This window comes from Colletotrichum karsti (assembly GCF_011947395.1).
Source record: "Colletotrichum karsti strain CkLH20 chromosome Unknown Scaffold7, whole genome shotgun sequence".
Lineage (NCBI taxonomy): Eukaryota > Fungi > Ascomycota > Sordariomycetes > Glomerellales > Glomerellaceae > Colletotrichum > Colletotrichum karsti.
The window spans coordinates 303,449-315,749 of record NW_024065907.1 but is presented as its reverse complement, the minus strand read 5'-3'; the positions used below and the strand labels follow the sequence as shown (position 1 = coordinate 315,749).

The window sequence follows — 12,301 nt, the reverse complement described above, 5'->3', positions numbered from 1 at the left end:
CGTCCACACCATCTTGTGTGTGTTCTGGTCTTGTCTTTAGACTCACACGCGGGTCACGGACTCCGACCCTACCCACGCGGCCACGCCTCTTCGTCCCATCTCTACCATCGCCGCGCGACTGGAAACTCTCGCTCCGTTCGACATCCCGTCCGACGTTTGGCCTGTGGTCTTTGCAATCCACGCCAAACTCCCCCTTCATCGCAGGGCCCAGCGCTTGCTTCTTTTACTGCCGCCATTCCACGAGAATAGCAGCACTTTGTTCACTTGGTACCTTAGCTCAGCCTTGGGTTCACCACTGCAACAGTAAGTCAATCCCATCCTCCTTTATAACGGCGGCAATCCCGCCCTCGTCATCATCACCTGCCGCTTCTGCCCCTATTCGCTGCTTGTCCGCCCCTCCTTGCGAACTGCGACCCGCGACCCGCGACCCCTCTGCAGGCGGCAGATCTCCTGCTCCCACGTCTGCCGTGAATCGCGGCCAACCAAGGCAGGAACACCACTGGGGAACGCCCGCGTCCCCAGAATTTGTCTTCGGAGCCGGTTCGGGCATTGGCTCCTGCCTACGTCTCTGGTCTGACCTGATCAGGCTTTGGCCAGAGGCATTGGCTTCCTTCTGCCTCCCAAACTCCTGCTGGCTGCCATTTCCCTGTCACGTTGTCGCAGGCGCTGCCCAGCCAGACAGGCGCTCGACTCGACTCGCTGTTACCGCCGCTATTTCGCCTGCCGTTGGTCGAGGAAGGGCGTTCGCAGTGTCTGGGCGTCTGGCAATCGCGTCCGACCCGGGTTTCCTGTACTTGGTAGCTGACTGTATTGCATCAGACCTTCTTTTTCGCATATCGTCCCATTCACCCCGATCATTTCCCCCTTTCCACTCTTTCCAGGGGAGCCCCGATCGCTTTTCCCTTTTACCCAACAACTCGCAACGAACACGAACCGGAAAGTCGACAAGGACCGTCGACTCGTCGTCAAAACTGCCTCTCGAACTACACGCGACTCGACATTTCGTTTGGTGCTTCTCGACGCCCGTTCGTATAAGTGGACCACATTCGCCGCTTCTACGCAACAAAGACCATCAAGCGCGTCAGAAGGTGCAACTGGTAGTGTAGCCGCATGCCAGTAGCCCACCGTTTGCGGCTTCCAACGCTGAAACATTTATTTTATGCTGAGCATCCCCGATACCAATGAGCCAGCCCCGTCGCTCTAGCCTCGGTATGCTTCTCAGACGCTCCAAGTCCGGCGACCTGGGGAAGGGCGGTAAGAAGGCCCAAGCCCTCAGGGAGCAGCAGGAACGCGACCTCGAACGTCAGCGGCAAGCCGCCATCTCCAAAACCCCGCCTAAGCTGCCCGACTTCTACAAGCCCAATGACCAGCTCTCCAACTCCATTCCCGCCGACCTCCGCGCAGACGAAGCCTCCGTCATGTCCGACCACACCATCGGCACCGCCTATTCCACCCGTCCCTCAATGGACCCGGGCTTCACTGCTGGAGGCTACATTCCTCCTGTCCCTCCCGTGCCTACCAGCAATCCCGCCTACGATCCTTACGCTCGCACCGAGAGCATGACACACCGTGGTCGGTACAGCTACGCTAGCAGCGCCGTTAGCACCGTCAACAGCCCTAGAAGGGTTCGCAGAAGAAAGGATCCCACTCCCTTCAAGTAAGTCTCCGAGACAGTCCTCCCTGTCGTGAGGTCCAGATGGCTGACCTTCCCTGCTTAGCATTCTTGTGATTGGTACTCGTGGCGCAGGCAAAACATCGTTCCTTGAATTCCTCAAGACTGCTTTGGCCCTGCCGGCGAAGAAGCGGTCCCGAAAGACCGAGACAGAGGAAGACTCGACTCCTCGGGCCGCTGCTTCGGGCAACTACATCCCTCACTACCTCGAGAGCGAGATTGACGGCGAGCGAGTCGGCCTTACAATTTGGGATTCGGAAGGCCTGGAGAAGAATGTTGTCGATCTCCAGCTTAGGGAGATGTCGGCCTTCTTGGAGAGCAAATTCGAGGAGACTTTCACCGAGGAAATGAAGGTGATTCGATCGCCCGGTGTACAGGATACCCACATTCACGCCGTCTTCATGGTCCTTGACCCCGCTCGCCTGGATCGCAACCTCGCGTCCATTAAGGGAGTGTCAAACGGCCAGAATGGCAAGTACGCACCTCCAACCCGTATTTCCGGCGGCCTTGACGAGGACTTGGATCTTCAAGTCCTTCGCACCCTCCAGGGCAAGACCACTGTTATTCCGGTTATTTCCAAGGCCGACACCATCACAACGAAGCACATGAATGTTCTCAAGAAGACGGTTTGGGATACCATTAAGAAGGCTGGAATGGACCCGCTTGAGCCCCTAGGCCTGGACGAAGATGACAATTCGACCAGAATCGATGAAGAGGAGGAAGGTGAATCTGACTACGAGCACAGCGCTCACGGCGACGAGGAATTGCCCATTCAGGGTGGCGACGGCGCGCCGTCTTCTCCTTCATCGAAACGCCTTTCGGCGGCCTCTATCCGCCAGCACAAGGCGAAGCAGGAGACTAAGGAGGATGAGATTCCCTTCCTTCCTCTTTCCATCATCAGCCCCGACCTGTACGAGCCTGAAGTCATGGGACGTCAGTTCCCCTGGGGTTTTGCCGACCCCTACAACGAGGAGCACTGCGACTTTACCAGGCTCAAGGACGCTGTCTTCAGCGAATGGAGAGCTGAGCTCCGGGAAGCTAGCAGGGAGCAGTGGTACGAGGGCTGGCGTACATCGCGACTCAAGAACAGCCCCAACGCTCGTCGGCGATAGACTGCTTTGCAACTAAAAGACGCAACAACCGTTACGGCACTTCAACTTTCGATACCCTTTTATTCATCCACCTTCCAGCTTTGATGGCTGGGACCACATATTTTCTACACCTGTTGAGATTTGAGAGCACCGCGCAGCATACCCCCCTTTGTCCTGTCTTTCCTCTGTCACATACTCTTACGAACTTCTCTCTGGTTGAGAGACCCTAAACATATGGCGAAACGAAGGCTTCTCCGGCTCGGACTGGCATCACGAAATCGATATCCCCCCGACTGTTTCCCACTGCAATTCGCTTCAGCCCCGAGCACCATAAAACGCGCCTTTCGACAGTCTTTTGGCCTCTTGAATGGGAAATGGTCATCTTTCAGGCTTTTGTTACGGCACCGCATAGAGGAACGAGATCCGGTTTACTGTACTTTTGGCACCGAAAATACCTTATGCCGCTGCCGAGAATGGCGGCGATGATGTCTAGTTTCTACCCAACCCTTTTTTTGACTTCAATTCTTTTTCACGACTTTCAAAACCGGTGACGGGGAAGTAGACTGAATTAGCGGTGGTTGTAATCAGTCAAGTTGGCTTTTGGGCGTGGAGAGAAGAGGAGAAAACGCCTGTTGGCGCGATACAGGACGGACGGGCCTTCCACCGCCGTGGCAATGACCAGAGGAGAGAACGGTCGATATTTGTAGGGCAGTCTTGATAGGGACCGGATTTCCATTCCTATATCTACTTTTGTCTTCATAACGATGCACCTGGGTGAAGTGTTTCTGGCCTGTATTGACTGCATTTCCTAGTTCCCACAAACTGGCGTCCATGATCTGAGTAGGAGCAGGGACACCGCCCTTCATGTCCAACATGACCGAGAAACCATTCCCATTTCTTTCCTCGACAACCAGAACGAATATACCGCTGACGATGATGCTGTTGCCTTTCAGTGTCAACCTCCCAAGTTACTTTTCCCGCAAGCTTATTTTTCTGCTTGACCCCCAAAAATTCCCACCTCCTTCCAGAAAACCTATCCACGATCCGCGCGGACAGTTGGGATTTTTCGCTTTCGGAGACATCTTCACATTTTCACTCAACTACCACCACCATGGACAAATGCATTCATCATGTTAATACGGTCTGAGTTTGCTGCTGGATTTTATTGTCAGGGCAAAGAAAACCAAGGCCGCAAAGCCAGTATAACGCCAACTACGAGCACGACGACGACGACGATCAGTCCATTGGAAAATTACCAAACAAGTCTACGACCTGTCACTTCCCCCACCCGAGAGCAAAGATTTCATCCCCACGATGGGCGGAGAGATCCGGGTCACCAGCTGGGGAGGATGGTTCACGCAATCGGCCCAAATCTCGAGTCCCCTGCTCGACCCGTCCGCCCGACACGCTGATATTCAAGGCTTTCTCGGACCGACTCATTGCATCCAGGCCCTGACGCCTTTCCCTAACGCCCCCAAAAGCCCGATCATCAACTGCTGGAACCGCGGCGTGGTCGGCGGGAAGACGCTGCATGACGAGGTGTTGGAGGTGGTGAGGACGTACGACGGCTGGCGTTCGCTTACCGCCTGTCGGGTCGTGGAGGTTCCTCTGGGAAACGAGCCAGAGAAGCTCGGCGATGTGGTCGTTTTGGTCGGTCTGCGGTTTGAGACGTCTTTGGATCGGGAGTATTTCTCGGTCGTACGGGAGGTTCTCGGGATTCTTGCCAGGTATGAAAATGATTCTTAGTTTCCGCGCGTGCGATCTCGAGCTAACGCGGATGGTATCTGGTAGGTTCGACCTGAACGACGTGGGCGTGGTCTTCACGCCCCCCCCAGCCCCAGCCTCAAGCCCCGCCGCTCGATTTTTCTTTCCAAAGAATCTGCGTCGCTTTGTGTATCGAGGGATGCAACGTCAGACCCGGCGCTGAGCTCGACGGAGGCGATCCCGTCAAGAAGGCCAAGCTCCTTCTGAGAGCTCGGCTGGCTGGGGTGGTACCGGGGCGAGGAGTCGACGAAGTCACTGATCTCCTGAGGAATTTCCACTTTTAGTGCAAGGTTCTCGAGTTCTAGATGAGGACTCGGCCTCTGTTAGTCGGTATTATGTGCAATGTTCAGGCCTCTGTATCGAAGATGTACGTTTGTCTGTGTAGTATTGCTTGTTGTATAAGTGAACAGGGACGGAGACTAGCAAGGCTATGGACGGAGACGAGCAAGGCCATGGACGAAGACTCGATGCCGTGCTGGAAATATATTGGCAGAGCCACGAGGATACCCAGTACGAACGGGACAGTAACCTGTCTGGTCAAAAGGCTAGAACGAGCTTACTTAGAGCAAAGAAGACCCTTGTTTCAAAGGCGATAGATTAGTCCGTCATTGGGATGTGGCGGATTCTTACGATTGGGTATGGCAGGGAAAAGACGCGGGTTGAGCTTTATGAGGTGTTGACGAGATGGACAAAGCATGCAAAAGGCTGCAGGATTCGATAGAAAGGCACAACGTATCCAACCACATAGCATGGGAATTACTACCAAAATGTACGAATTACAACAGTCCCGTTCGTCAGTCCGTGGCGAAGTAGTCCGTGTTTGTTGGGATGTCGTGTTCGTCGACGTCTGCCTCCTTCCGGTCGGGGTTCTTCCCGCGGGCAATCAGGGCGAGACGCTCCTTTTTGCCGAGGAAGATGTCGTCGAATCCTCGGAAGAGGTTCAGGTCGGCCCTGTTCGGTAGTCAGTAACTGCGTCTTTTCCGTTTCCTTCGGAGAATCTGGGTTTCGTCTCCAGGTGAACTTACTTGAGCAGATCGACCTTGACGTTGCGGGCCTTGTCGCGAATGGCCTGCTGGTCTCTCTTAACGTCCAGCACTAGGTCCATCTCCTCCTCAAGGTGTTGCGGGGGATCCTGCCGCCTGGCAATGACGGCCCACTTGCAGTGATGCAGGTCGACCAGCTTGATGAGGCGGGAGGTGTCCATATCGCTCCAGGGCTGACGCTGGGGGGCGCCAGGACCTCTGCTCGGCGGGAGGCGGTTCTGCTGACGGATCTGGGTGAAATTAAGGCCTGTCGAGGGTGGAGGCTGGCTGCTGGCGTTGGCGGGATCGGACGATGCTGGTGGGCGCGACGAGGAGGACGGGGGCGGTGAGGAAGCCAGCTGGCTGCTGTTTGTCGGGTTCGACGACGCCGTCGGCGGGCGCGAGGAGGATGGTTGGGGTTCGGGCTGGGAGGGGACGCGTTGGCGTTTGCGAGGGCGGTGCGCTGGCGGTGGCATGTCGCGTCTGTCGCGGTCGAGCTGAGCTCTGCGTTCGGGGTCCGGCGAGCGGGTGTCTTCTTCGAAGGCGTCGTCGGTGTCCTGGGATTGAGGGGGGCGTTTGGTGCCGTTGACGGGGGTGAAGCCGGAGGGACCGGGGGTCGCTGTGTTTCGGGCGGCCGTGGATGGTTCTGGTGCGGCGCGACTGGTGCTGCGACTGACGATTCCACGGAGTACAGCCTCGTCCTCGACGGGAGGTTGTTGGGGCGGTGGTGGGGATGATGTGCGCCGTTGACGGGAGAGCTGCATGAGGTGTTTTACTACGTTTCGATCGTTCAGGTTTTCGTGACTGGAATGTTAGTCGGCATGGTAGAAAGGCAAAGAGGGAGTCAGGATATGCGACTTACACATTCTTGCGAACGAACTCCTGCGGCTCTGAAGAAGATATGGAGTCTGTCGGGGACGGTGACCGCCGCATGGACGAGTCGGGCGGCGCTTCTCGAATGAGGTCTTCAGTTCTTTCGATGATGTCGTGGGCCCACTTTGTGAGATTTGATGAGAGTTGTCCGAAGGGATATGCATCAGCTAATGCTGCGACAGCGTGGGCCGCGTCCTTGCCCTCGATGAGCTCTACAATGTCTCTAGCACGTTGGGCGGCCAGAGGCGATTCGACATTGTCGCATATGGAATGGTAGGGTCCGTGTTTGAGGGCCTCTTCGCCGTCCACCGAAGGGTCGACGTTGCAGAAGAGATTTGCGGCGACGCCTGCTGGATCCTGTTCTGAAGGGTCCGAATCTCGCAGCCTGGAGATGACAGTCTGCGTGCGAATTTCGATCGCCAGGCTGATCATTTCGTCGGTTATTGCCTCGTGGTAGTGTCCAGGGACATAATTGAAGAATGGTTTTGGGAAGTCCGCATTCAGATGCTCAACAATGAATGAGAAGTCGGCGATTTGCAGGCGTATTTTGACCAGCTCGTTCTGTAGGCACGCTGCATTCGATGCGGCGATGACGGCCCTGCCTCTAACCTGGATGTCATCACTGAGCGAATCTGAGACACCGGATAGATCGATGAACAACTCGTTCGCGTGGTTGGTAAAGATAGTGTCGACAATGTTGGCCCAGTTGTCGCGCTGGATCCTGAGAAGCGGGTTCTGGAAACGGTTTTCGATGTCTGGCTTGAACAAGAATCTGGCGAGACCTTGGGTGGTGCTCCACAGGGGCTCAAGGGCATCTTCTCTAATCGCTGCCAACTCTTCAGGATGGACGTCAAGTTTGCCGCGTTGGGTCCTCGGTTCCTCGTCATACTGCTCTCCGAAAGAGCTGCGTTGTTGGTCTGCAGATCGCGGTCAGAACTTTTGAAGCGATCGTGAGAGGAGCGCATCGTACCTTGTGGACCTCGCGGTTGCGATGAGGCCTGGACACCTGGAATGACATGAGCATCGTGCTCGCAAAGGGGACTTCGTTACAAACGCACTTGAGTCACGGGTGTACGGATTTGTGAATCGCGTTGTAGCTTTTTGTGTGCCCATCTGGGAGCCGATATCTTTGAAACTGTCAGCTATGGTCAAAATCACGTCAAATATCATGATGGGGTTGACCCACCACTCGGCGGCGGACTGATGCTCCTCACGGGCTCCCGCGCGCCGCGGCGGGGGATTTCGAGGTTCCTTGCCCCGATTGCATCCTTCGTATCTACCTTGACCTCATCTTCACCATCATCATCGGCGCCGTCTTCCTCGTCGTCTTCCTCGTCATCGGAAATACCCGTTGGCGCGGCGAGCTGCTTTCCTTTCCTTTTACTCCTGGCTCCGGCCGGCAGCGCGTTTCCCGTGTTATTCTCGGTGGTTCCACGTTGGCGCGTGGAGCGTGCAGCGCGACCAGAATCAGCCGGCTGGTCGGCAGCACCGGTTTTCGCCCTCGTTTGCACCATTTTTGGGTGAAGCTCTCGATCTTTGAGGGGGTCGTAAGGGAGAACGCGTCACTTGAGGAGGTGGGGATGACGAGAAGTGTAAACAAACTCTCTCATTCGCTTAACCCTAACCCTGGCAGGTAAGGTGCGGTCGAGTCCTCCCTCCCACTTCCGGGATGTGAGACCCTGGTCGTGCCTTAGGTATCCACCACTGGCAGTGTGGTCCGTACCTTACTGCAGTAAGGTTGAGCCATCGACTTACAAACTTGCGTCACTCTATTGGAAAAAACGTAGTTTGATTGGATGAACCTTTTGAATCTTGCTTTAAATCTTCCATTTGCGGGGAGCGATGCAGTCAAGCATACATCCGAATTATTTTGCGGGGGAGTGCTCGATGAAGCTTGGCCCTTCTGAAGGTGTCTCAGGGCTGCTCGACAGCGCTTCACAGACGGCATCATAACCTGCATCCACTCATCGCTGAAGAGCATTCAGCTTTTGAAAATAATACACTACAATCAACAAAGAACGCCTACGTCAGGCATGACTCCGGCCCCAAAATTTCACTCTTTCTAGTTCTCAACACAGAACAGGTTTCTGACTTCTGCCTGTGTAAGCAGCACGAGATGTGCCGGTATCAGGATCAGACAAGGCGCAGGATCAGCTGGATCGGCGAGCAGTACTGCCGCTGAAAAGTACCGGTGACCCCTACACAAAGCTTCTGCTGGAGACTGAAACCAATGTCTGTGAATCACCCAGAAGTGTCCTGAACAGCCCATCTACTGCTGTTTCTTGGCTGATATCTTGGCTTGCGAATCTGGCCCAAACCACCCTAGAAGGTAAGCCGACCGGGTCAAGCAAAGGAAAGCCTTGATTTATTAGCAACAAGTTTTGCGGTTTGGTTTTGGCCTTACCGTAACTCCCACGTTGCCCCAAGTCATAGAGTTCCAACTCGCAACATCTACAAAGCGGTCGAGACCCATGGCATAGTAGCAGACGAAGATGTGTCCGAGGTCGGCGATCCAAAGAGCGACGAGATAGCTTCTCACCACCTTCAGCTCGCTTGTCGAGTTGAGCACAGCCAAACCGACCATGGCCATGAGAAGGTAGATGTTGCCCAGCTGGAGAGCAACGAGCCGGTCATTGTCCGAGGCCGGGGCTGGCAGTCCGGCAGTTGCGGCCGGAGCAATCTGCTCGGATATAAACCAATCCGGGTCGATAACGGCTCCCAGGAAGCCAGCGGCGCTTTTGAGACATTCACATCAGCTGGTGGCGGTTTAAGTCGTTGAGAAGGATCGTACGCACAGCGATATGGGTTCGAAGACGGTGAACACCAGTCTAGGGAAGGTTGGGAGTGCCGAGGCCATAATCTGGGTAGTTTAAGGACGTCTTGAGAGAATGTTCTCGTGCAGCAAGGAGAACACAGTTGAGGCAGGATGACTCGGAAAGAATAGGTAGAGCGATAAAAGCCGGTTGGAGGGATCCAGTGGAAGCGAGTTGGTCTAACAGATGTCCAACTTAGGCGGTTAAATGTCAAGTTCACTGTTGGTAGTGAAGTAATATTATGAATACCTGGCGAGCAGTAGGCGATATTGGGGAGACAGAGGTGGAGTTGGGGGCGGAAACGATGAGCGGAGGGAATGGATGTCTCTCCGAGCCTCAGAAGCTCTTGAGGTAAGGTACCAAAACTTGCCCTGAAGGTGGGTTGTCGACGTCGCTGCAAGTTCGGTCTCAGGGAAGGGAGGTCCAGTAAACCTTGGAGGTGGGACGAGCTTTGGGATGCGTGCACGGTGAGTCCTCCGCCCTCCACCTCACGGGCAGTCAGTACGGAACGCAGGACGCCACCCACCACTTTCTGAGCTGGAGGTCCCTTGCCTTGATCTTGGGCACTTACCACCACCTCACACTCGAATGATGCTACCCGACGTTATTCAGTGCTCACTGCCCAAGGAGTTTAGGGCAGTTCGAGTGCTCATGTGAAGCCATTGAAGCCGTATGAGGTGCCTCCTGTTTCTTGAGAGTCGGAGCGGAAAACCTCAAGTTACGACATGGTCCGCAGCTAAAAGTAGAGCCCGGTTACTATCTTATCAAGTGTGCAGAGCCTAAGCCGGTGGGAGCATGCAAGGCAAAATCGGTACCTGGGCCAGTTCGATGATAGTCTTCAGGCTCTCATGTTACTCTGCGCATGCAAATACGCCTCGGACCATAACACGAGATACCGATAAGCCAACGGCGCTAGTGTGCTTCGCCCATGTTCTGGTGGAGAATCTTCACGTGGAACTTCCATTCATCGCGGGCGAATCCACCTCCTCTAGGAGGTGCCCTGCAGTGTGTGGTAAGGTAACTGAGGTGCTGCCAGACCAAGCCTGGAATGCTGCAGGCGATTTTTTTGCACTCCGCCAGTCGGTCTATCCAGTCAAGTCCAAGTCATTCAAGACTTCGAATCCCGTCCCAGCAATCCGCGTCTGCTCTCGCGATCGTCTTCGCCATCCTGCCTTGTGCCTTGCTATCGCCATCGCGCCCCGACAACCCCTACCTCTTCTTCTACACTGCACCCATTACGTGTCGTACTATTCTTCTCTTTCGCCTGTGTTGTTTCCTACCTCAATTCTGAACCAAATGCCCACTCCGACTCCTTTCGCCCACGATGGCCTTCATCGAGCCACGCCTCATCCACCTGCTGAACGATTCGACCACGCCTCAGCTCGCTCGCGCTGATCTGCCTCCGTTACGCCTGGCATATCCTCGTCCTTCCGACCGACCCTTCCCCCTCGAGCCCGACACGTCCCATCGCGAAGACAAAAACAAGCCTCCACCTCTCGCCACCAGCCATGGAGCCCCGCTCGCACCTTCGAGAGGGGTCGACGACGCCTTCCCCGGCCGAGACATGAGGAAGGACGACGATGTCCCAACCGAACGAGGTGCCGTCAGTAGCACTGCCTACATGCAGCTTCGACTGCTCGTAGGCGAGGAACGAGACACCACCGACTCGTCCTTTTCACTGAGCAAGATCCTCGACGAGGTGCCTGACAACAAAGACGATACGTCCAACAAGAAGAGACATCGCACCATTACCACCAAGGATGATTTCGTACAACTGCCCCAGCCGGTGAAGAAGCAGAAGCCCATTCAGCCTCAGGTTATGCCGGCCATGCCCCCAATCATCAATGGCCTCCACGAACCTCCTCCCGACGCCGCTCTGTTTCCTCCCATCGCTAGCAATGACTTCAATGAACCCGAAAGTAACCAACTCAAGCCGATGCGAGATTATGCCCCCGTTCAAGAGGAAAAGGAGGTCGAAAAACCGCCCGAGCCGGAGCAGACGCCAACCAAGAATTCGAAAGCCGGTAGCGGCAAGACAAGGAAGAAGGCCATGAAGCCGCGACGGAAATGGTCAGAGGCGGAGACGAATCACTTACTCCTGGGTGTTAATCGCCATGGCGTCGGCAAGTGGACTGATATCCTCGCCGATCCGGATTTCAACTTCAATGACCGTACGGCCGGTGACTTGAAAGATCGGTTCCGTACTTGCTGCCCGAACGAGCTACGCCGAACAAACAGTGATACCAAGATCGCTACTACCGCCGCGCAACCTACAACCCCTACGGAGCCCAAGACAAAGGCGAAGACGGGCCTCCTCTCTGAGAACATCCTTATTGCCCAGGAGGAGCCTGTTCTTGTTGAGGCAGCTCAGCTGGGACAGATGGACGAGTACGGCAACCCGAGAACGAAGAAGAGTCGGGCTCACCGGAAGAAACTTGAAGACCTGGCCGAGCTGGGCATTCACGGACCTTTCAAGAAATCTCACCGAAGAGAACGACGACCATTTACCGATCAAGACGACAAACAAATCCTCGAAGGTCTGGACAAATACGGGCCTGCGTGGACCAAGATCCAACGAGACCCACGCTTCAGCCTATCAGGTCGGCAACCCACGGACCTCAGAGACAGAGTTCGGAACAAGTACCCGAATGTTTATCAGAAGATCGAAAAGGGGCTGTTCCAAATCAAGGACGGTAGAGGCAACGACACCCTCGAGCCGACGGTTAGCATGAGCATCAACAACACTTTGCAGCCCAACAGACCGCCTCCAATGGAGGCGGCACTCAACAGAACCAACTCTAAGGAGGACTTGCCTAGGTGGCCCCTGTCTATGCTTGACAATGGGGAGTCGCCGGCTGTACAGCAAGCAGCCTTCGACTTTGGCGAAACCACAACTGCCGCGTTTATGGGCAGCGCTGGCGAGATGGATATCTCCCGCCTGCTGTTGGACGACACACAGGTCGCCAACTTGCCCATGCGGCAATACGCGCCCGACATGGCGCCTGATCCCATGTCACCTTGAATTGGTCAAGGGCTGGGAGCGGCTCAGACAGATTTGCAGTAGGA

At 55.4% G+C, this 12,301-nt stretch overlaps 5 protein-coding genes across 5 annotated transcripts; 3 read left to right on the top strand and 2 right to left on the bottom strand.

Annotated features, from left to right (window-relative positions):
* Nucleotides 1-1,181: 1,181 nt before the first annotated feature.
* Nucleotides 1,182-2,784, top strand: CkaCkLH20_02925 (septin; the record flags this gene model as incomplete). Its single annotated transcript, XM_038885644.1, has 2 exons — nucleotides 1,182-1,657; nucleotides 1,719-2,784. The coding sequence occupies 2 exons, from the start codon at nucleotides 1,182-1,184 to the stop codon at nucleotides 2,782-2,784; spliced, it is 1,542 nt and encodes a 513-aa protein (XP_038748843.1).
* A 1,293-nt stretch (nucleotides 2,785-4,077) lies between these two features.
* On the top strand, nucleotides 4,078-4,811 carry CkaCkLH20_02924 (uncharacterized protein; the record flags this gene model as incomplete). Its single annotated transcript, XM_038885643.1, has 2 exons — nucleotides 4,078-4,490; nucleotides 4,640-4,811. 2 exons carry the CDS (start codon nucleotides 4,078-4,080, stop codon nucleotides 4,809-4,811), a joined length of 585 nt encoding a protein of 194 aa, XP_038748842.1.
* Nucleotides 4,812-5,321: 510 nt separating this feature from the next.
* Nucleotides 5,322-7,936, bottom strand: CkaCkLH20_02923 (uncharacterized protein; the record flags this gene model as incomplete). The annotated part of the gene is made up of 6 exons (XM_038885642.1): nucleotides 5,322-5,478; nucleotides 5,553-6,353; nucleotides 6,412-7,339; nucleotides 7,393-7,428; nucleotides 7,481-7,549; nucleotides 7,609-7,936. 6 exons carry the CDS (start codon nucleotides 7,934-7,936, stop codon nucleotides 5,322-5,324), a joined length of 2,319 nt encoding a protein of 772 aa, XP_038748841.1.
* A 755-nt stretch (nucleotides 7,937-8,691) lies between these two features.
* On the bottom strand, nucleotides 8,692-9,279 carry CkaCkLH20_02922 (uncharacterized protein; the record flags this gene model as incomplete). The annotated part of the gene is made up of 3 exons (XM_038885641.1): nucleotides 8,692-8,781; nucleotides 8,827-9,157; nucleotides 9,218-9,279. 3 exons carry the CDS (start codon nucleotides 9,277-9,279, stop codon nucleotides 8,692-8,694), a joined length of 483 nt encoding a protein of 160 aa, XP_038748840.1.
* Nucleotides 9,280-10,559: 1,280 nt separating this feature from the next.
* Nucleotides 10,560-12,257, top strand: CkaCkLH20_02921 (myb dna-binding domain containing protein; the record flags this gene model as incomplete). The annotated part of the gene is made up of 1 exon (XM_038885640.1): nucleotides 10,560-12,257. One exon carries the CDS (start codon nucleotides 10,560-10,562, stop codon nucleotides 12,255-12,257), a length of 1,698 nt encoding a protein of 565 aa, XP_038748839.1.
* Between the last annotated feature and the right edge of the window lie 44 nt (nucleotides 12,258-12,301).